We start from the raw sequence: 25,659 nt of genomic DNA on the forward strand, positions 1-25,659 counted from the left end.
ATGTCCCAGCAGGATTCACTCCTGCGACTATCGCAACAGTAGGAGGACCGTCCTGTCGCCTTGACCACTGCACCAACGAAGCCGGCTCTACTTACTTCTGAACCACTACGCTGCTGTTGGTGCCGAAGGACCAACAAATTTCAATATTCTTCATCACCGTAATTGTAACCTGCCTCTATGAATTTGTTTCTCAAGTTGCATTGACTATCGCATCTTAAACGAATCACGTCATTCCTAATACGAAACATGTAGCATTGCATTTGAGTGACCTCAAACTTACTGGCGATCGAACTGTAACAGTACAGAGGTCTCAGAGTCATATAGAATTAATGACATGATTAGCGCTCAAAAAATCCGGATTTAGATGTAACTATAATATTTTTCTCTCTTCCATACGCACCTTCTTAGAGAAGCTTCTGCAGCTTGACCGATTTAACCGAGCCCAAGTACTTGAACTTCTACTTTTGTTCTAAATGGATCTCGATAATATTTTCGATAGCAAGCGATCGTCAATTATCAATACTTTAACACCATCTGATCTGATTATAGGACATATATAGATTTTGAAAGGAACATTTTTAAAATAACTAATTCAGACAATACTTTACACAGCACTTGATGAAGTGATTTTTTACAAGCTATGCGCCACTAAAAGTAATAATAACTTAAAAAAGTATTTATCTATTAATTTATCTTCAATCCAAGCGACAGTCAATAATAAGTATATAGTTCAATATAATGTGAACATTCGACGATTCAGTTAGTCATGCCGAAAGAAATTACAAAAGCAATAACAAATAATTTACCAGAGTATAACCTAATAACAGGACAATTGCTGTATAAACTACCAAGAAAGAAAACGAACAAGTAAAAGCAAGAAAGTTTTACCTACTATAAAGCTTATTAACTAGATCAATGCAGCATTTCGACTAAAACATGTCCCAAATGTTTAGAAGATGGCTGAAATTATCATGATCTCCAAACCAGGAATAGCACCAAATAAAATAAAAGCAATAAACCTATCTCACTGTTACCAGTCATATCTAAAGTATTTAAAAATCTGTTGAAATTAATAAAACCGATTATAGATAGAAAAAACCTAATACCTACACACCAGTTTAGGTTTAATAACAAGCATTCACCAATTGGCTAGCTACATAAATTAACAGATGTAATTAAAAAAGCCTATGAAGATAAAAATGGGTGTTCAGCTATATATTTAAATGTAAGAGAAATCTTCGATAAAGTACGCGTGACGGCCTTGTTTGTAAGCTACAGAAAATGTTGAAATGACTGAAATCACAAACTAAACTATTAAAATCTTGCATTACAGCCATAATGTTTAGAGTCAAACAAGAGGAAGCCTACTCTACAATTAAAGAAACTAAAGTAGGTGCACAAAAAGGAAATTTATTGGAGGCAATTCTACCTATTCTATACACGTGATATACCGCAAAAAAAATCACGATAGCTACATTTGTTGATGATATTGCAATTCTTGATGTCGGAGACAATAGCGAAAAAGTAACAACATACAAATGGGACCCAAACCTGGAAAATAAAAATTAACTAAAGTAAATCTGTGCATATGCAGTTCACGTATAATGAGACCGCACAAGCACCAATGACCATAAATAATACTATCATTCCATATAGCAACACCGCTAGTAGTTTAGCTTGATGCAAAACTTCGCTGAAAGAAACCTGTAAAAACGAAATGAAAAGAACTAGGTAAGACATAGGAAAAGTATTGGTTAATTGGAAGAAAATAACAATTATCTGCACATAATAAATTGCTATTATACAAGCAAATATTGAAACCACTGTAGATATGGAACTGAATTATGAGGATAGTCCGCGAAAAGTAATATAAATACTATACAAGTTTTTCAAAACAAATCCCTGAGAAGTATTGTAGGTGCACCCAGATACTACAGGACTGATTACTGACACCGAGACCTTCAGATACCGACTGACACACAGGAAAACCAGAGAATTACAAGGAGACATGAGGGGAGACTTCATTTTCATATATTATAAATCTTAAATAATACCAGAACAGGACACAAAAGGGCTCAATAGAATCTTGTGTAGTGTAATGTATCGATGGTCCACCTATATGTAGACCTTGATTTAAATTATTATAAAGACAAATTGTAGGTTAGTCGACAACGACTAGTAACAATCTGATAAATAAATTTTAAAAAATATGGTTTATAAATTAGAACAACTGGAAAGTTGGATTACTAGTTGGGTGTTCTCTACAGTTCGAAAAAAGGGTCAGCATCGAAGACAATTTCCTCCACATTGTGTTAGCGTCTTCCGCCGATTTTCAGACGATCGTGGGGCATCGCGAAACTCCGCGACCGGACGATGGTACCCGGCGGCCGAGCGCAGGCTAGGTACTTGAAATTCCTGCCGGTATTCCTGCTCGGCAGCTTTTATTTTGTAATAAAACCGTGTATGGACGAGCGTCTCAAGATGGCGACAGGTTGGCGACGCCAATTACATCCGATCCGCGTACCGGTATCATTCGCCCGAGATGGGACGACTTTTTGTTGACGTTTTCCGTTTCTTCGCCGATGGCACCCGGTCCGGCCGTAGACATCGGCATTTTTTCTTATTTTCGTCTCATTCGAGCCATCTTTTAATGAAATCCGCGCGTTTTTATTTCAGCTGCATCGGCAAGAAACAATTTCGGTGCGAAATAAAAGTCTTTTTTTATTCGTAATATTTGATAACTCATAAATTACTGAAATTCAGAAGATACACATACCCTCCAATTATTTTTTTCTTTTAGGATGTTTATAAATTTCTTTTATGAATATTTTAAAGAAATGGGAAGTTCAAAGGCACATTACTAAGACAAAGCCCGTATTAGTTCCTACACTGAAATTTAACACATTTTTATTAGCAATGAACCTGTTAAACTAATTTAAGAGTCTCATACGATCCATAGAAAATATATACTAGACGTAGTTAAAATAAATTCATTATATTTGTATCAAATAATCTAATGTAGGTCAAATTTGGGTTATTGTGTTCAACTATCATAGAAGCCTTTGTCCCTATTGTCATGTAATCGAGGCAAAAATAGTTTGTTAAGTACAGGTATAAGTGATAATCACTTGCTATTAGGTCCGAACTACAAGGCGGCTTTAGAATCACCCAAGCAAGCACTCGGGGCTTCTGGCGAGTCACTACCGATAGGTCGGGCCTGGTGTTATCCTGCTAAAAGACATTTTCTTAGAGAAAAGATTCAGAGATAAAAATTCATGCTTTTGTTCTTTTCCATAGGATTCTAAGAAACCAAAACCTTGATTTAACTGGTTGTTGTAGTATAGGAACCATAAACAAATGAACAGACTTTCATCCGGTTGATTTGCGTTTTTACCATTATCGAATATAATCTGTAAAATATGGCTTATTTTCTTATTACTGGCACTCATTTTTTACAAAACAGAATCATGAAATCAGTGATGGATTGAAAAGCTCGAATAAGTTTAATACCATACAAGTTTTAATGATTACTTAATTCTTTAAATTAGCTTTCTCAGGGCATTTTTATTTTGCTGGTAATATACTATTCAGAAAATTAAAAATTATTAACTAAATTGATAGCGTTGAAAGCTTGGTTGGCGCAGTGGTAAAGACGACAGGACGGTCCTCCTACTGTTGCGATTGTCACGGGATTCGAATCCTGCTGGGACATGGTCGTAAATTTATGTTTGTGATTGTTTGATATTTGTTATTGAGGCAAAAGTAAAAAATCCGAGAAGGAAAATGATCCCAGTCACTCCAGTAACTAGGCTGGATGAAATCGGATGTATTCAGGGATGATTTCCAAATTGGAAACTCTGCAGTCGGTAGGCTTAATCCCGAGGACCGTGGTTACGAGCCCACGTTAAATATTAAGTCCAGATAAGCCCTAATAAGTAAAAAGAAGGCTCTAAAATATAAACAAAAATATATAATTGTAAGCAAAGCTGGACCAAAATCAAACTAATCTAATCAAGGCAAGTAGCCCATTGCTTGTGGCTTGACGCCTGTGCATGGTAAATCAGAAATCACGATTACAATTTGAAGGACCAACTGAAACTGATAGATAGATTAAAGACTAGATATTTACTATATACTACATTCTATGAACTTAAGTTGATACAGTAATTTTTTGACAGAGTTTGTCAACATGTTACAAAATCCGTGAAAGAGAAGGAGAGAACAAGATTGGTCATTCCAACTACCGCTTAGATAACACATGGTTTGTAAATTATCAGAGAAATTCCAATGTAGCTAGCGATGATTTTATTTCTTAAAATTTGTTGTTTCTGCCTGATAAATTAGTTGTTAACCATGGCATCAACAGGGGATGGACAAAATAATATGAACAACATGCAACATATTACTCTTGTTATTCATTAGCAATACTGCTTCCGTGTAAATAATGCGGCACGTCTTGTAGGTAATATTGGAGTGTATAAAACGCTTTATTCTATGACGGTTAAAATAAGTGATCAGTGACACTTCTGATATCTCAGACCTTGTTTAAGATTTTTTTTGTTCCGGCCTAAAACCAGGCGGTGAAATGCATGACGCATACCTGGTAGCGGAGACTTGCCCTGGAGTGACAAATTGGATCGGGTTATGTGGGACTGCCTCTGGGCTTACCAATACTACTTTGGGAGAGGTGGGAAGTCTGCTAGAAGGGCAGATCAGAGAAAATATCAGATTTGCTATTTCCGAACCTTTCTGGATTGCTTTCTGTATTTGGGAATGCCAACCGAACCGTCGGTCTAAGTGATTTAGGTTACCTACGCACAAGCAACAGTGTGCATGAGACAGCATACAAAAAAATATGGTAAAAGATCATCGGCGAGTAAGAATAGTAGGCTAAACCTTATTTAAGTTAACTGGTAGAGATAGATGAACAATAAATAGGATTGTGTCCAGGCAACATAAAATTACGGCAGCAAAAGTGAGGACTCAATACTAATTTGAGTAATACAGTTTTATCAAAAATAGTATTCAAGGAAGCACTGCGACTGAGAAACCCGTTATAACGGAAGCCAAGGCTAAGCTGCAATGATAAGGGAGGTTTCGTTATGGTTTAGGCAGCAATATTAGCAGATGCTCTCATTCATACCACTAGCTGGATTATTGAGAATGGATATATTGACACCCTCAATGATAAAGTTCTTACTATGACTAGCATATTGCTGCCAAAACCTGTCATATTCCAAGATGAGGGGCATGAGAATATCATCAAATATCTTCCCTGGCTATCACACTTGCCAGACCTCAACATAATTGGACCATTTTAGGGAGTTTTAGAGCAGATAGCGAGAAGTATATTTCCATCTCCAACATCATTGAAGCAATTGACGGATGTTTTGGCACAATAATGGAACAATATTCCGCTGGAAACTATTCAATCACTCTACGATTCTATTCCGCGAAGAATAGCAGCAATTTTAAAAATAAATCGTGGCTCAATACTTTATCAATAAATAAATATTGTGTATATCCCAGGTGTTAGTATTCCTTTATCCATCCTGGGTTAGAAGATAGCTTCAACTACGCATCCACTCTTTTCTATATCAGCCGGCAACGTTGTTAACATTTGCCGTGCATCTTTTTTGGGTGTTCTCGAGATCCGATCCTGATCCAAATTTAACATCCACATATTTATACATGAGGAATGGGCGTGGTCACTTCGAACCACCAGTCTTCTCGCATCTTTGCTCTTCGCCTTTTTTTCACGAGCCGTTTCTTCCAAAGCGGCAACCTGAGATGAATTTTTAATGCCGATCCGATCGGTTTCATTACGCTACTTCATCCAAGCTCCATGTGGTAATTATGTTGTAAATGATCGCGAATATTTGTCCGATTTTTAATTGACACCAGAGCGATTCGATGGCATCGGTTAGAGTTGGATTTCGTGTTGCGGTACACTCTTTAGGTGTCAGGACTGAATATTATTTTTGCCATACTACATACAGATAACAGAGAGAACAATAACCTAGGTATGAATTACATTTTTTGACATCTTTATGAGATTAAAAGTGCCTATAGATTGTTGATTAAAACAAGCGATATATCACTTTAGTCACGTTGGAAAAATTAAGAGATTGGCTGCGAAGTTTTTATACATTAATCGTATACACCGAGCCTGACCGCGTCCTATTACAATTTGCTCCGGTTTCTGTAAAACTCTCTTATATTTTGTAAAGCTGGCTGTAAAAGAAGCTCGAAAAAATCACTTGCTTCAGTGTTTTTTACCCAGAGATTTCAGAAGTTACAATAATGGAATTGAGATGATTTTACCGGAATAATACAAAATTTCACTGATCAGTGTCAAACAACTCATATTATAGTATTATATGAATAAACTCGCTTATTATATTATATGTATTAACTTAATATTGATAATAACATATATTTAGTAAAATATTTTTAAAAAATTGAACCGAATTCAAAAAATAGAAAAGGAAAAGCTTCAGGCCCCGAGGTTCGCCACCTAGCCTAGGTGATTTGATAAATATTCTAACCAAATCCCTGCTTTTTTCTAGTCGATTAAAAACGTATGTGTTTTAACGTAAGTTTAAAGCACAAAAACTTTTAATTTACTTTAAAATACTATTTTATTTTAATGATAGAAGATGTAACTTGTTGAACGGCTGTTCTAAATGACACTGAGGGTTTAAATCTATTCAAAATAAACCAAATCTCTATTTCTACGCGTCTCACACATTACACATTCTGTCTTAACATAAAAAACATGACCTTGTTTCTTCCAATACATAGTCCATATATGGATAATTGGTCGTGCAATATAACATAAAAACATAAAACAAAAAGCAAAGCAAACAGGACTTTGATACGATTATAGTTATGGAGTCAAATTTAACGAATTTAACAATTCTTTTAAAACATTAAAAATGTCTCATTTCTTTTCAAAGTAATCTACCTCGAATATGTTAAATTCGAAGACCTTATTTGATTCGAATTAAATTAATTTTCTCGATCAGATCAAATGAAGCGATAATTTCTGTTAACGGAATTACCAAAAGTCCGATATAGCAATAACTAATGCTGTATGAAACGGCGCCACTCCAAACCTTTCGACACTGAGCACCATAGAATGGTTGTATCCGAAAACATAATATTACCCAAATTGATTGAATGGACAATGGTTATTATTGGCCACTCTATAATTTTATATTTATTGCATGAAATTCCCTTTTTATAACAAGCACCAAAATATTTTTTGATCTGAATAGGATAGATGATGGTTGAATTATATGTTCATCATATTATAACATTCTCATATAGATAATTTCAGTATCCACAATGTAATATTCGTAGATAAATTAGTAACATTAATAAGTTTTTACAAATAAATATGTTAAATATAAGTCTGTAAAATATAAGTGTAGGTAATCCTGGCGGACACCATTTTACAATAAATTTCAAATTAAGATAGACATAAGCGGCAGTATATATGCCAGTCATAGGATATTTGGATTACTCGTTAAAGTTAAAATAATTAAATTAAAATTAATTATTTTAACTTCAACTTTTAACACAACGTGCCTGTTAAGGTTACAAATAAATATGTTAAATATAAGTCTAATTGTAAGTAACCAATGCATTTAGAAGTTAAAAACTAATGTAATCCTGGCGGACACCATTTTACAATAAATTTCAAATTAAGATAAACATAAGCGGCAGTATATATGCCAGTCATAGGACATTTGGATTACTCGTTAAAGTTAAAATAATTAAATTAAAATTAATTGAAGTTATAGATGTGTTGTAAATGCAATTACCTTTAAAAAACTAACGATTTTGGAATCATTATCACTTTAGAATTGAAAACCTTTTTCTTTCTTTTCCATTTAACCTAACTGATTCACAGTAAGACATTGCCGGATGTTCAAATTGAATTAAATAAGTTAAGAAACTACGTCAATAAACATCTGTAGTAACAGTTTAGTTCGATATTAGCAGCTCGTAATACTCTACACTTTGCTGATCCCACCATATGCAAAGCCAAACTCTATGCCCATAAATATTCCAATTCTGTGTCGATATAGATGGTTTTACTAGGTTAATCCATGATTTTTTGACTTGTGATTGTAATAGTAGATTCACATTTAAACACTAGTTACAATACTCTACAGAAAACCCTTCTATTTTCGGCAAATGGCATCAAAAGTACATTATTTGTATTTGTTTATTTGTATGGTAACTATTTTCCCTCCTTTTAGACTTGACTTTTTGTCCCTCCAGGTAGTTATTTATCATAGACACCACTTTTAAGCCATTGAAACTAAAAGCGACAATTGGGATATAACGCTAAAAAAGCTTCTAAAAGAGTTATAATATTATAATAATTGGTCTCCGTACGTACTGAATAACTTAATAATACTAAACGGAAAACTGTTATTTTATGTAGAGAAAGCAGTTTACATTGATACTTTGCATATACCAATAAAAATCACTGATCAAAATATACGCAAGAACCTAATATTATTTCATATTACACCTAAGCAGGTAGTTATGAAGAAATAATAATTATAAAGAGTATTTTATGAAGAAAATACTTTTATGAAAACAATTTAACCGTCAACCAATGGCCGAATTTGCGTGATTTAGCACCATATAGTCCAAAACTCTTGCACTAGCTTTATCAAGAATATATCTGCATACAACATAAAATATTGTAAATCATGTGAATGGCGTTAGCTGAATTTTTAATAGAAAGTCGTGAAGTCGTTAGAAGTTATAATGATGAAAGTTAAATGTACGTTAAAAGTCAAAAAATATTATATTTTTCATGAAAAAATAAAAAAGCTATTGTTATTATTTCAGAATATACCTATACTAAACGTTAAAAAATGTAATATTTGTAATAAAATTAATAATCTGGCATCAAATGCGGTTGTTATTTTAGTATGCCGTAGGTAAAAATTCAGTTTATCAAGTTGTCCAGTTAGAATTATATTTATGTCTTGGCAATTATTGCGTCTATGTCGTGACTGAAGTGATTTAATCAGTATCAGCATATCTTGAGTAGAAAGATTCTAATCAGAATCTGCATGGCTTGAGCAAAGTATATCATTAAATATACCTGGGATAATAAATTCCTCATACAAGTAGCTGGAGAAGGCGTGGAGAACATTAGAATGACAAAAAGACGATTTGATATTAAGGAATGCATTTGCAAAACTTATAATTTTGTAAATTTATTGGCATATTTTGTAACTAATGAGATCGTACAAATTAAATTAAGTACATATGTATGTAATACATGGGTAGACTAAAATATGTATATATAAGGGCGAATATTCAACCATGTGAGTTAACATATGTCTAATTTTCAGTAATATTAGTCATTAAGTGACATTAAGAAGATTATTTTAAAAGTTACCAGCCCATTTAATAATGAATAATAAGAGAACAGAACAGAAAGATTACTAATATGATGTAACATAGCAAAACGTAAAAATAGTGGTGTTGCTACTTGAAAATTTCTTTAGCGCAGCCAAACCGTTAACAAGAAATATTTTTTCGGAATTATGCATTGAAGCCTATGAAGGTAAAATAGTATGTTCAACTATATTCTTAGATGTAGCACAAGCCTTCGATAAGGTATGTTATCGAAGCAACACACCGAACAATGAAAATATTACATTATAGCCAGAATGTTTAGCAAAGAGGTTAAAGCAGATGTAGCATAAGGAAGTGTATTGGGGCCAATACTTCACTTTAGACATGTGAAACACCACAAGTGAAAAATATCACGATAGCTAAATTTACTGATAATACATCGGTATTTGCTGTCGGAGAAGCGAAGAAGCCACACTAATGTTGCAAATCAACCTAGCAAATCAAAATTAACTAAAGTAATTCACCAATAACAATAAATAATCATTCCATATATCAACAACGCTAAGCATCCCGGAATGAATCTTAAAACTTCGATGGAAGGAGCGTGTAAAAAAGAAAACGAAAGAACTACAGTTAAAATATACTAAAATGCACAATAAATTGCTATTATACCAGCAAGTATTGAAACCTATATATACAAACAGAATTAAATTATAGGGATATTCGGCGAAAAGTAATGTAAAATACAATTTTTATTAATTAAATTAATTATTTATTATTTTGTTGTAATTTAAAATACAAATAAAAGACTACTAACAATGTAATAAATAAATTAAGGAAATATTACGAATATTTTGAGCCTGAACATGCATTATTCTCAACTCATTATTCTCAACAGAATTATAGGCCAATAATTCACAGATTTGAGAAATATTTTTTAAATTTATGTCAATACTGATAATTTATTTTATAAAATATAACCAAAAAATATTATCAAGTTGAACACCAATTAAAGTGAATTACGTCACTGTTCAATGAGAGATGCAATAGGGAGGTCATAAGCAAAAACAGAGATATATAATATATATAGTAAATATATCGGTTTATTGAAAATATATCGTTTTTGAGCTATTTCCATATTCAGAAAGTAATATAAATGTATTTTTTATAGATTTTTTAGATATATCGATATATTTTCAACAAACATAGTACACGATCGCCGATCATTTATACACGTTAAAATTAATAATTAATATGCAAAATAAAGGATTTTGAGTTCCCACCCAAAGTTGAACATAAATAGCGGTATACTAACAGTATATTGATATTATATTGTACCAGTGACTGTTTTGATAGGAATTTAAATTTGAAAATAGAAAAAAGCTTTTTTTCTTAGAACATTTATTTTCTATAAATATAAAGTCCATCTTCATAGCCTAATAAGGACAAAACTCAATAGGCGTCTCTGGCCAAAAGTTTTGCTTTGCCCAACATCCAGATGGGGTGAAATCGGCCATTCAAGTAACTTGATTGGCCAATTTAAATCTGCATTATAGGCACCTGTAAAAAACATTTCGCTGTAAAGACATTTGATTGCTTCTTTGATAAAGTTTGCCACGCAGTTGTGGCCCGTGACAGCCCTGACGTTACTTTCAATTGACCAATAAAATTTAAATAAAGAACAATTTAATTTCTGAAATAAATTTATTAAATAAAAATCAATGAATGAAATAAATATGATCTGTAAAAATAAATATATCTATAAAATATAAATATTATATATAAAAGATCATAAACAAAGAACTTTACAACGAATCGCAATTACATCTTCAGTCTTTTCCCTTTTCTATAGTTGCTTAGTGCCACCAATTTAATCTATTAGAGATCTTTCAGAGTTCTGTCTTTTTGTTTTCTCATACCGAAAGCAAACTTTGAGTATTTCCTTGTTAAAATTCGGTTTAGCCAAAAATATTTGTATTACACGCACCTTATTATTTGCAATGTTATGTCTGGAAAATCATTATGTAGTGATATTTGACAAAAATATGTTATTATATATTGACAGTATAATAAAACAATTTTCTGACACAAGATATTGCATTGGCTCGTTTATTCAAATAGGAACATCGGGAATTCCTGAATCCATGAGCTCTATTAGATCCAAAAAAAAATTAGTAGCCTTAAACCAATATATTTATTCGGAGAATTACACTTTTTTTCCTTTAATAAAATGAACCCCTCAGGGTTGTTATTAATTTGCTGACACTTTAACAAATTTGTTCTTACTTAGGCAATAAATTTTACTTCAAACTTCATCGTGTATTGCAAATTGGTTAATCCTGTCTTAATAAATTAGCATTCAGGAGCAATTACGTTATTAGTGTTGATTTGATCAGTGTGTTGAGTGAACTATTAATCCAAGAAGAAAAGTATATAACCGTTTGCATAGCTTCTTTCGGAAGAGGATTAATTTCTGAAATGAAAAAAATTAATTTTTATTTTTTAACATTATCAATCATTTTTTAATGAATTCTTCGAACAAAAACGATCCTAGATCGAGAATTCACATTACTTATTGTACTACCGACTTATATATACTAATGAAACAATAATTTAATCTCTAAATACACTATCCCTTACGTCAGGCGTACTGAAAATGGTGGTCAAAATAAATTAACAACAAACGTACCATAGTAACGAAGTGAGCCAATCAGATCCCGTCGCGACTCTTAGCATAGCGATTAACGTTAAAAGTAGTCGCTACTTGATGTTGAACGTCGCGAAACATTTCCCCAAAATTTCCTATAAAGTTAAATCTCTATTTATCTGTGTCTATATTTAGAAGTATTACTATGTTTTGATCATACTTTTTAATGTTATGGCTACTTGATAATTTATACCATTGATCATATATTTTCATTCATAAAAGTGACATTGTCTTAATATATATTTGCATTTAAATGTCGCCGACAAAAACATAAACACTGATAAAAACATAAGGTAATTTCCAATAAGTACGAAAGTACGTAGGCATCTAATGCTAGGCAATGTAATATTAATGAATGATGAAAAAAGATGACGTCCAGTTGTTTTGGTCGCAATATATAGAAACCCGGTAATTTAAATAAGACTGTGCAGTTTTATGACTTATGACTTTAAATAAGACTTACAGTCTTATTTAATCAGTCAGTAGTCAGTAATTGCTGGGTTTCTATATATTGCGACCAAACCAACTGAGCGTCATCTTTTTTCGTCATTCATATCAAATTAATCAGTACTGATTAAAACGACCAAACTTGAACTAGTGGAACTAGTGGGTTTATGGGAACATCAATTATAAAAGTAACAGAAAGCTTTTTGTGATGAGTTCAAAGGCGAATTAATATTTTTCTATCATTGGAAACATGATATTATTTTTATTTTATAGCCTTGAAATTCTGAAGCTGTATATTAGTATTTGAAATTCCTTGAGTACTTAAATAAAATGGACATACATCGAAACTGTTTGAAATATTCTGTAAACCATACTTAGAAGGATTGTAATTACAGCAACATAAGAAAACATCTAAGCAAATAAGTAAATAGTTCAAAGATTCAAAGTTCGTGGTTCAAGGCTGTTTTATAGTTGATGTTTGCAAGATAAAATATCGATTGTCGATATCGAAATATCGATTTATCTCGATATGTTTTATTTTTATCAACCTCCTCAATAGGTTATCAGGTTGAAATTCATCTTTAATAAAGAAATTTCGGGATCGAAAACGAACAAACGAATTCGAACACTAGCATTCACTTAAACACTCATCATTACAAAGCCACACAATTTGGATGACCTCGTGCTACATATTACCATATTCAGAAATAAAAAAGTAAAATTATAGAATTCAAAATAAATTAATTTATTAAAATCTAATTTTAATATATTAATAAATATTTTTTCAAGTTATTTTTATTTTAATAACGCTTAGAATATTACGTAATAAATAATACATTTCAAGTCATAACAACGTAATTTATTTTTACTATTTTATTTATATTTAAATTTACAAATTACAAGTGATCCGAAAATACCTATAATTTTTCGTTTCACTTGAAACCAGTCCTTCTAGGTTATAGTATGCAAAAATGGTAAAGTATGCAGAAGCCCTCTTTTGTTAAATTGCAATATTCAGTAATTATTTCAACACAGTTATTTGCTATATATTTGCAAAACCCGTTTTAGATTAATTAAAATCAATTCCCAGTGATAGACACCCACTCAAAGAAGGAGTAACTATGTCAAATTCCTTAGACAATAGTACGAGGATAGCTTTGCCACTATTTTTTGTATATCCCGCATAATTGTATTCCCCGTTATATCTATTATCTTCAAAAAGGTAAAACGATCACCGGCGAATATATTTTTATTAATATATATTTATATTTCTATAACATCTTTATTAGATACGCTTAGTACAATCTTAACTTACAATTAATTTATTACTACTTTTAATATGTACTTGGATTAATTAACAAGCCAGACGAGTGCGAGAAAATACATCAATATGTATTCCTCAATTATAAAATTATAATTATTTATCAATTATTAACTTATAGCTATAGTTTACACTAAATGTATACACTTTATATAAGTTCGTATGGTTTTGTTCGCTTCAATCTCCTAACATCCCGCGCTGTCCAGCAGTTGTATTGCTTCCACGTTAGTATGATTTAGTAATCTTCTTTCATGTCTCAAGGCGAAATCTTGGATAACTTCTATTTTTTCTAATGTTATGCAGTAAAATAACAACTTATCATTATAGTTTTTCATTCACCGACAAGTAGATATAAGCAAAAACGAAAAAGCACCGTTTTCCACACGACAGACCCGATAACAAAATGAAGAACCCGACTCGGGAACGAGACAGAGAAGGATGGGGAAAAGCAGATCCTGAAATTGCAGCCCGATAAATTTTTCTTTCGAATTAAATCAGAAATGTTGAAAATAGACGGCCAATAACTCGATGTTTAAAATAAGACGACGACACGACCAAGTTCTTGCATAAATATGCAGTTTCCAACCGTGCAATTAAATGAAAAATGGTGTAAAATTATCTCATGCGGGTAGGCAGGGCTGTAACGACATTTTTTTGCGACGAAGATCGAGACGCGCATACTAGATTGTCATTTAATGTTCTCCTGTTCAGTTGAATTTCAGAGAGACAGTATTCGATTTATTTGAATAGACTTATTTAAATCAATATTATAATTTTAAAAATATGTTAAATTATGTTAATCATAAAATTAATTTTATAATTCTTCAGCAAATACTGTCGTATATGTCATATACCTCCAGATCCCGAATCTTCAAGCAGAATCAGTGAAATACCTCAGCATCCCTCTTGATTGTAGATTAAATTAGAAATACTACTTTAGACAAACAGCAGAGTAGATCAAACCCAAAATCAAAGAAACGTACTGGTTAGACTTAATACACTACCAACTTAGTCATAGAGAGAGGTTTATCACATAGAAAAAATAGAAATTTCACGGTATAGGCGACCTTGGGGAAATGTTTTGTTTAGTTCAATCAACTGTAGCGCTGCGATCGCAAATTATGATTGGCAGTTTAAATTGCAGGTGCCGCCACTAACATGAAATGTGATTGGTCGATCAAATTGTGTGAAATCAGCATTTTCTATAGGCGTCCATTTTTATGTTTGTTGTTTGTAGGTTATGGTTTTTGTTTAGATCACGAAATTTTCGTTTTACGTTGTGCATATTTTCTGTTTTACATTAATTATTATGGGGTAATAATATAAAAATTGATGACAATACGTCAGTGTAGTAAAAGATGTAGTGTACCGGGGTAAAATTCTACTACGGAAATTAGACATCGTTTCCCAAAGAATGATCTCGATACTTTCCAAAAATGGGTTGATCAAGTAAATAATAGTAAGTTACCTGGATAAACCACAATGCAAATATATCAACGTCATGGTGTTTGTTATGGACATATTAGTGAAAAATTTAGAATTATCCTTCCTTCACGAACAGGTATTTGGGTAAATGCATATCCATCATTGGTTTTATCAGGTACATATAAAATTATCTATCTACTACATGTCTGTTTATATATTGTTTGTTTACAGAAACTCAAAAACTTATGAAGATGTTAGTAGTAATAAAATTCAATTAATCTACCAAGTTGTGCGTATGTTGTCAATGTGATGTCTCTACATAAAGAAGTCTTACAAGAAGGTAATAATTAATATAACTGGATAATTAGTAGTAATAAATACTACTTTTAATTGTAAAATATCCCTAAAATATTTGCAATACTTTAACTTTTTAGAACAATCAGTGTTCAATCATTTTATAGTAGAGGAATTATATATTTAAATTTGATTGCCTTGTTAAGAAAATATTTGTTATGGTGCCATCAATTAAAAATTTAATTGCTACTTTTAGGGGATTTATTAACTTAAAGATATCTATTTTGTCTAAATTTACAAATAACTACATTTGTTTAACAAATCTTAACAAAGATTGCTTAAAGATTTTTGTTGGATCTATTAGAGGTCATAGAGGTAGAAACAGCATCCTTCCCCTAGTATGTTCGAGAAATTTCTAAAAGGGCTCATCATTTCATTTTTTTCACATCATTCGCCCGGAGCAAATTGTGAAGAAGATGAACATGTTGGCGCTTTAGATAACTTACATTATTTTTTAACTGGAGATGTAGCATCACCAGAGGTTGTAGAATCACCAGTTGAGTCTATATTTTCAGTTCCAGAGAACTTTGCTCTGAGGAAAACAAGAGTGGAACGTTGCATGTTAGTCTATATTTCAGGCTATTTGATAAAACTTCTGAGAAAAAAGACAACGTGCAATATCTGTCTACATTCTACATTAAGTAGTTCCACAGATCAAAAACTCGATACTGATTTTATAGAAGCGATGCAGCCGCGTAGACCCAAATTAACAACTCCATCAAGACTGTTTTACTATACTGTTTGTAGATCTTTAAGCTATCTCTTTTATTTAATACCTAGATTTTGTCATAAAAATAGCATATCTGTTATTCTGAGAGATGTCTTAAAAAAACACATAAATTTTAAACGTTTCAACTGCCCAGTCCATAGCGATTTTGAAGACCACATTTTAAATCTTATTGTCAAATGTTCATTGTATTTTTGGGTTAAACAAGTTAATTCAATATTAACAGGGAAGGACTTAAAGTTTACCTTCAGTATAGCACAAATACAAGATAGAACTCTAATAGATCCTATAAAATTGATGGCAATAAACAAAAACGAAAAAGGGAGCAGGCGTTATAGAAGAGTATTTTAATTATTTTGTCTGGAGTATGGGGCTTTTAATTTTTTTTATTTACATTTTTGTAGTTTATTTATTTTTGCTTTTTGCAATTATGTATATTTCTGTTGTTTTTTATTATTATTTATATTATTTACATTTATGTATATTTGTATAGGATTTTATTTTAATAAATTAGTTTTTTAAATTAAATTCGATTTTCATTCAAATATTATTGGCCAGCAAATGTGACGTCATAAAATAGTCACGTGAAATGGCTGACCAATCAAAGCAAATTATTTTCCTTACAGGATTCTATATAATATTTTTAAACTAACCAATCAAATTCACGTTGTCAGCGCCACCAATGATTGGACTAAACAAGATTTTGCCCCACCACTTAGCATTGTAGTTGCACACCCCTGGTTTATCAGTCTATTATAAAGCCTATTTGGAGACTAGGGATGCAGAAAAATTATCGATATATCGATATTTTTTTCAGAAAATTTTTGGCCGATATATCGATATTTTTTAGCTGATATTTTTTCAGAATAAATTAAATACAATTTTTAATAAATCTTTAACATTTGTACTTAATTTCAAATGTTTGACGAATTTTTCGCACTTAATTTTAAAGGTCTATCAAAAATATTACTACTTTTTAAGAGGTTTAGAAAAAATATATATTTTTTTAAGCTAATATTTCACTATTTTTTATTTTTTCTTAAAAATATCGATATAATTTTTGTAAATTAAGTTTTTTAAAAGATATTGAAATTCGATTAATTACCAATACTTCTCTCAATATGTAACCTACGAAGAACTACACCATAACCTCGAAATCAAAAGCATTTACAAAGTTATCCAAGATTTCGCACTAAAACATGAAATAAGGTTAATAATTCACAGCAACGTACAGCTATTCGACAACACATAGGTTATCAGATATTTGAAGCCAAATAACATGAACTTATTAATGTAAAAGTGATTAAGCTTAACTTTAGCTTAAGTAGTTAGATTTAATTTAATTTGGGAAATACATATTGATGTATTTATCCCACACTCATCTTGCTTGTATATTGGAGTAAGAACAACAAAATAATAGTAATAAATTAATTTTTAACCGACTTCGAAAAAGGAAGAGATTCTATGTTCGGCTGAATATATTTTTTTTATGTATGTTCGCCTATTTTTCCGTCAATTGTGAGCCGATTTTTAATATTCTTTTTTATTCTAAAGAGTGTACTTCCGAGGGGGGAGGTCACATTGAAACCAAATCAGGATCTGATGGGGGGAAGGGGGGAAATCAAGGGAAACGCTCAAATTTCAAAGACACGTACAAAGTTTTCACATATTTTTTATCTAAAATAATCAGATATCTGTGTATAATGTTAATGCTAAGCAGATGCGAAAGAAAATCGAAAGTCGTTCAGTGCAAAAAGTGCTCAGTTTGCTTTTTAGGCAATAACTTTTTTATACAAGACCTCGTATACAAAAATAATAACATAATTTTGTGACATATACAAAACATTAAATTACCAACAAAACAAATCAAAAGTAATACAACTGTTTGGGTTCGGCACCGACTTCAAAGTAGTCAGTAGGTTGTAGTTAAAATAATATTGTAAATAGATAAATTGGTTTAGGTAGGTATTAGACTAAATTGTGTACATAGTAGAATATTGTAGTAGATAGGTTAGATAAGGTTCTTGTTTATTTTCATTTAGTTATTATAACGATTACTATGTACATACTTTATTTTAAAATGCTTTTTTTGTGTTAAAAATTTAAAAGAGTGATAATATTTTAATTTTTTGTGAATTTCTTTTTATTTTTTGAAGTTGGTTCAATTTTTTTGTTAAAAATACTTAATATAAATTAATATTGTAAAAAGCACATCCAATGTAAAATAAATTTAAAAAAATAAATATATTCATTTATCCATAGTAAAATTGGTCCTAAACCCGAAAAATAAAATTTAGCCAATGTAAATCCGTTTATGTGCAGTTCTCTTATCTCAGATAACAACGATAACTATCTCGGAATTATTTTGGACAATTTTGCTATAGGGACATGATAAAACTTTGCTGTAAGGGACATGTTAAAAAGGAAAGGAATGAACTGGAGTTGAAATATAGAAAAATGTATTGCTTAATAGGAAGTCACAATTATCAGTAACATAATAAATTACGACTATACCAGCAAATAATAAAACCTATATGGACTTAAGGAATTCATTTATGACGATGTTTCAGAACAGTCCTAAGAAGCATAATAAGTACACCCAGACACTATAGAAATTATTACACGATCTTCAGACGCCGGGTGTATTAATCTCACTCAGGAAATCAAGATAATCGTAAAGATACATGAGGTAAGACTCACTCTCATGTGTTAAACCTAAAGTATTAAAAAGTATTAAACCATTTGATCTTGTGTAGATAAATTGTAGGTTAGTCGGTTAAACAGCAACAATGCAATAATTTTTTAGAAAATTCATAGACATAATTTGAGAAAGCAATTTCCGTTTTTCGTATTTTGCCTTCTTTAGTATTTTTTAAAGCTATGAATTTAAGGGTATAGTCTAAAGTTTAACACATATGACAATTCAGGTCTTACCAATCCCATGAAATACATTATTTCTATGTTATATGCCCTGACAGTTTGAGTTTAAATACTTAAAGCTAAATATATAGTACGGTTTCTAAGCCAAAATGGAAAGAGCGAAGGTGCAAAACACACAAAGAGCTTATATAGCATAACATAATAAAAAAGTACTTGTTGGCGATCAGCGAACCCAGCTGCCAATCAACACTATTGTACAAGCAACTACTAAAGTTTTTTATATTATTTAATTATAAAAAATTCATTTTATTACACTGTTATATTTTATATCTATTAAATTGATTTAAAAACATAATTACAATTCGCATCATCACAATTCCTAATGTTTTAATTAGTCATTAAGCAAAGCTGGGAAAAATGTAATATCTATCTTACATGTAAAATAAGAAATACAAAATATTTTTAGGTCGAATATTTGAAATATAAAATACAAAATACAAAATACAGCATTTTAATTATTTTTACTTCAAATACAAAATAAAATGTACAATTTCAAATAACAATTATGTATTTTTATATATTTATATATTTAAATGTCCCATCATCGTACTATTAGAAAATATTATGTACATAATTCTTCAATTACTCGCTGTTTTTGATTAGATACTGTTCTATGAATCATATGGAACATATTTTTTACATATTCAAATAATAAAATAAAATCATAGTATTGTATATCATAAAATCAAAGTATTGTATTTTTTTTAACTAATGAAATAGGATTAATAGATTTATATATTTATTTCAATATTTTGGTCGAGATTGATAATTTTTTGATAAAATATAACTGGAAAAATACAGCAATCCGTGATATGTTAATCACCAATCAAGACAAATTACGTCAGTATTCAGTGACGAGTGTAATATACATGAGTATGGAAGATCGGAAAAAACATCGATATATCATAATTTTTCAGAAATATATTATATATTTTCTACCCCGACAATCAAAAAAGGTCCACAATCTGGAAAATATATCAATTTGTTGAAAAAATATCGTTATATCTGATCCCTTTTGGATATTCGAAAAATTCAGATAAAATATAGATATGACAGGTAAATTGAATTCCCCGGCCTTAGTTTTTAAAATTAGTTTTCTTTATTCAACATAATTCCCTTGAAGGGTGATACACTGATTATAGCAACCCTATTCGATACCATTTTTGTAGCACGATTTGTCCTCTGCTTCAAAATAGACCTCAGTTTCGGTGATCACCTCTTCATTCGAGGAAATTTTTTCCCAGCCAGCATTCTTTTGAGATCTGAGAATAGGAAATAGTCGCTGGAAATCAGATCTGAAGAATACGTTTACTTACTGAGGAAGCAATTCGAAGCCCTTGAAGAACCTGTAACACGGGGCATTTTATTGGTGAAGCAACACTTTCTTTTTATTCAAATGCGGCGGTTTATCGGCGATTTCATCCTTCAACGTCGGTCCAATAACGCTATGTAATAGTAGCTGTTGATGGTACTTCCTATTTCAAGGTAGTCAATGAAAATTATTCCATGCATATCCCAAAATACAGACGCCATAACCTTGCCAGCCGACTGTTGCGTTTTCCCACGCTTTGGAGGGGGTTCATCGTGTGCAGTCCACTCCGATGACTGTCGATTGGACTTCGGAGGGAATTTCTGCTATTTCATTCAATTTAAATTTACGGTCATTCAAAATCATTTTGTGGATTTTTTAAATGTTTTCGTCGGTAAGAACCTCTTCTGGGCGTCCACTTCGTTGACCGTCCTCGGTGCTCATTTCACCACGTCTGAACTTAGCATACCAATCCTTGATGGTTGATTTTCCTGGGGCAGTGTCAGGAAACTCGGCATCAAGCCAAGTTTTTGCTTCAACTGTATTTTTTCCTGCAAAAAGCAATATTTTATCAACACGCGAAATTCCTTTTTATCAATTTTTTTCACAATAACAAAAGTTGCTTCAATCAAAATGCTATAATTCACAAAGTAATGATCCTATACAGCTATAAAATTTATACACGTATCTTTTGAGAGTTAGGGCTAACTAAAAAACATATGGATTTAATTCTAGTAGCGTTATCTATGTGTCAGGCCGGGGGCTTTTCAATTGACCTGTTATATTTATTGTGTTTATACGTATATCGTTAAAACCTCAGACACCTAGACCTAGACAAATCGTTTTTAAGAAATAATAAATACCCTAGAATTTTATAGAATGGTTTTTCAAAATTAGTCAGCATCCCAATTATAATGCAATTCTCGTATAATTGCTATTTTAAAGAAAGATAGAAATATTTTTAATATTCAAACATTATGATATTAAACATTTTAACAAGCAAATTAATTATTCGTAATACCAAAATGTACCATGTAATTTTCCAAACTGCAAACAATGTTTGTTCTTTTACACTCTTATACACTCAATTATTTTTTTATTCTTTTATTTCATTTTAACTTCATCATCTTTGTGGCAAAAATTACAAACAGTATTTGCCAAATCTTAAAATATATTTAATGAATATTTTGTACGTGTCTAAAAATTTCTCACTTATTTCTTTTTCAAGTGCATAATCAATTCAGCAATAGTGAACAAAAATTATTGATTTTCAGGTATCTCGAATCTGAATTTCCCAAGTCTAGTCGAACGACAGTTTACAGCATCCCAAGAGACTTCACCAAAGCTGGAGAGAAGCAGGCTTGCCACGCCGAGCAATTGGTATTCCAGCGACTTAAGAGCCTGAGTAGTTTGAACATACCGAATCTATGGGTCATATTTTTTCATAGCGCTTCGTATGCGGGCTACTCCAACAGGAACCAGCGTTTGGGAAAACTGATGATACGTGAACATGATTTTGTTGTTTTCATTAAATATGAAGGTAAGGCATATTATTCTCTAATAATTAATGAATTATTAGGTACTTCCATTTATTCTGCATTTAAATTATTATTAAAATTAATTTTTGACATCTATTGCTGAAAATGCGTTAAGTTAAGTGTTATATTTTTCTACATGAAATAAGAACTTTCCATTTGGTATTAATTTAATTCATACACTCGTTTAATTTAGAAATGTGTAATTTCTAACCTCTTCAACATTCGAATGTTGCTCGCTAGACAAAATAAGAGTTTTTTGAAGAGTTTTCAGCATGTTGTTGGTGATGAAAAGTAGATCAACTACGATAACCATCCATATCGACACTTGAAGCGAAACATCTGTGGCCATAAGATCTTGCTGTGCATATGGTAGGATCAGAAAGTTGTAGTTCATTATGAGTTGCTAGAACTGACTGACACATCGGTCTACAGCTACCGACGTTAGTTGGACAAATTGAATGACATATTGCTGCAAGAAAGACCAATAATAGCGAGTAACAGGCGCAAAATAATCCTTAATCAAAATAATTATATTACAACATTCACAATTATGAAATGTATATTGTTGCAGTTCGAGTAGGAACTTGTGTATTTATTACTGTGTATTTACCAGACATGGAGCCTTCTGATTAAAATTTATTCAGAATGATGTAGCATGGCTCGACTGACACACGCTTTCGAAATGCTAAAGAACTGTGAAAAAATTAATCGACACGGTATCGAGATGTAAAAATTTTAGATCATCAAAAATGTTTTCATTAATATATGTTTTACCAATTTTTCTCCATGAAAGCCTTTTCAATGTATTAATAAACCAATTAATAAATTTATTTATTTATTACATTATTACTATTCGTTACCAAATAACCTATAATTTATCTTTACATTAATTTAAATCTAGCTATATATCTAGGAGGACCCATCGGCCCTATCTTAGTGTCTGGTGTAATAATTTTTATGTATTAACACTACTATTTTTCTATTAAATGCACCTAACTACACTACACTACACAAGATCAAATAGTTTGATTCTTTTGAGTCTGTAATATGTTTTAGTGTTATCCAATAGTTGTATTACTTCGATATTGACGTGAGAATGGAGTCTGTACTCGTACATCGTTGCAATTATTTTGATTTTCTGGGTGACAGTCAGGTTTCGATGTAAGTAATCAGTCCTGTATCATCTCGGTGCACCAACAATACTTTTCATAACTTTGTTCTGGTTGTAACTTGTACTTATATTAGATTTCGCGGAACATCCCCATAATTATATTACATATGTCCGTATAGGTTTTAATATTTCCATATATAATAACAATTTATTATGTACTGATAATTGTGATTTTCTTCCATATAATCGATACATCTTCCTATATTTTAACTCCAGTTTTATATATACATATATATATATATATATATATATATATATATATATATATATATATATATATATATATATATATATAAAAGTAAAGTAGAGTTTTCCTATAATTCAGAATATGTATTTATTACAAATATTTAATATACTTTATTCACCTCTTTACCGCTAATATTTTTAAAAGAAATTTAAGAACTGCTACTGCAAAAATACTTCAAATCTTTTGGAATCGATGCAATTTCTGAAACCTAGTTTTAGTTTTTAAGATTTTAGGAAAAAATTTTGACAAACCAAAGGCTGGACAAAAATCTTGAAAGTTTATCAAAAAAGTATTACCTACTATACCAGCCCAAACTATTACCTATTATGCCAGTCAAAAGTATCTTACTATTTATCATTTACAATTTTATTTTTTTGCCCTCGAAAACTAGCGTTCCAAAATGCTGCTATATTAATTTACAAGCAAACTACAAAAAAACATAAAACCACATATATTACATATAAATCTATATAAGCATAAATTTGGGATATTACTTTCAAGGTCACGACTAGGGCGCCAAGGCCAGAACGTAAAAAATCAGTCGAATGAACTAATAGAACCGAAAATAATAACAAACGACTGAAACAGTCGATAGTAAATAGTAATAAAATCAGTCGGACCGAAAATAGCGACTGAAAACAGTCACTAGTAAAAGCAGTCGAACCAAAAATAGCGACTGAAACAGTCGGTAGTAAAAAGTAGTCAATTACTAAACAGTCGATTTCAGTCGATTTTTCCCAACACTACACAGTATATATAACAAATCAAATGAAGTCCCAAGTGGTTAGGGACCCTTCCGGTGACGAATATATAAAAACAAAGCACAGTTTTCCAAGTAAAAGAATAAAAATGTCATAATTGATTCATGATGATTGTCATACTAGCGAGAACAATGGAAATGAAACAATTGTGTTAATTTCGCAAAATAAATTATACTGTCAATAAAAATAACTAAGGGATAATACTGAATTTATTATGATTGAATATAATATTAAATGAATTTGAATATTTGCCCCCTATAATATGCAATATTCTAAATAAAATATTGATTAAATTATATTTTATAAAGAGTAGATTTTTCAACAAGTTTTATGTTCATTAAGAGGTGAAGTTATAAGAACGTGTTTATAATTAATAAATGGAAAAATAATTTTCTTCGTGAATTACCAAACTAATAAATCAATAAACAATAAATTGATTATTATTATTATACCATTTTGGAAACCAACTGAATGTAAAATTTTCAAGACAATAGCCTTAAAATACCAACTATTACATCTGTTTAATTAGTCAAACATAATGCTGCCAATTATTTATTTTACAAAAATGGAATATACGTAACAACCATATTTAAGTTGACAGTTTTACTGTGAAGTCACTATATGATTTAATCACAGAATAGACTTAGAATGCGATCTGTGATATTGTAACCGAGTTTCGTTCATACTAGCCACCTGAGGGCGCTCAAAGCGGGTTTATTTATTACAGAGGGAAATAACATTTTAATCAAAACAATATTTTATTTATATACTAGTTATCATTTGTATAAAAGATTTTCAAACTAAATCAAGAAACAATATTTAATATCACAACTAATATATTATTTTCTAATTGTATATTGTTATTACCTTAAATATTATAAAATAAAACAATAAATTAAAAATGGAACTTAATAGGAAACTACCTATATTATATGTACCCATGCAAATTTTTTCCATTTTTGCCCTTTCCAATCCTATTTATTTCTTCATCCATCCCAACAAGAAACACCCAATTATTATTTCTCTTGTTATATTGCCTTTACCTAAAAAGATCGCCATTTGCTGACAATTTCTGAATAAGAATGATTGTTATATTTAATTATATACATTCTTTTAGCAATACATTAGAAAGTCTAGCTTCCCACATATATATATATATATATATATATATATATATATATATATATATATATATATATATATATATATATATATATATATATATATATATATATATAATAATAATTCTTGCTTGCAATATTACCTGTACTTAGTCTCTTTTGGTGATGTGATCCGCAGAGAACCTGTGTTATAATATT

At 30.8% G+C, this 25,659-nt stretch overlaps 1 protein-coding gene and 1 long non-coding RNA gene across 5 annotated transcripts in view; both read left to right on the forward strand.

The window, feature by feature from the left end:
* Window positions 1-25,659, forward strand: part of LOC143190554 (uncharacterized) — an 87,082-nt gene that overhangs the window by 37,383 nt on the left and 24,040 nt on the right. For all 4 annotated transcript variants that reach the window (XM_076394927.1, XM_076394925.1, XM_076394926.1 and 1 more), the window contains exon 3: window positions 21,898-22,163. In XM_076394927.1, the coding sequence (XP_076251042.1) occupies window positions 21,898-22,163 (266 nt within the window). The remainder of the gene's footprint in view (window positions 1-21,897; window positions 22,164-25,659) is intronic.
* LOC143190564 (uncharacterized) lies at window positions 15,066-16,902 on the forward strand. Its single transcript, XR_013004275.1, has 2 exons — window positions 15,066-15,468; window positions 15,525-16,902. It is a non-coding gene; the product is annotated as an uncharacterized LOC143190564 (long non-coding RNA).

The sequence above is a fragment of the Rhynchophorus ferrugineus genome, unplaced genomic scaffold, assembly GCF_030347505.1.
Source record: "Rhynchophorus ferrugineus isolate W39M unplaced genomic scaffold, kcgeb_rfMv2 rfM2, whole genome shotgun sequence".
Classification (NCBI taxonomy): Eukaryota; Metazoa; Arthropoda; class Insecta; order Coleoptera; family Curculionidae; genus Rhynchophorus; species Rhynchophorus ferrugineus.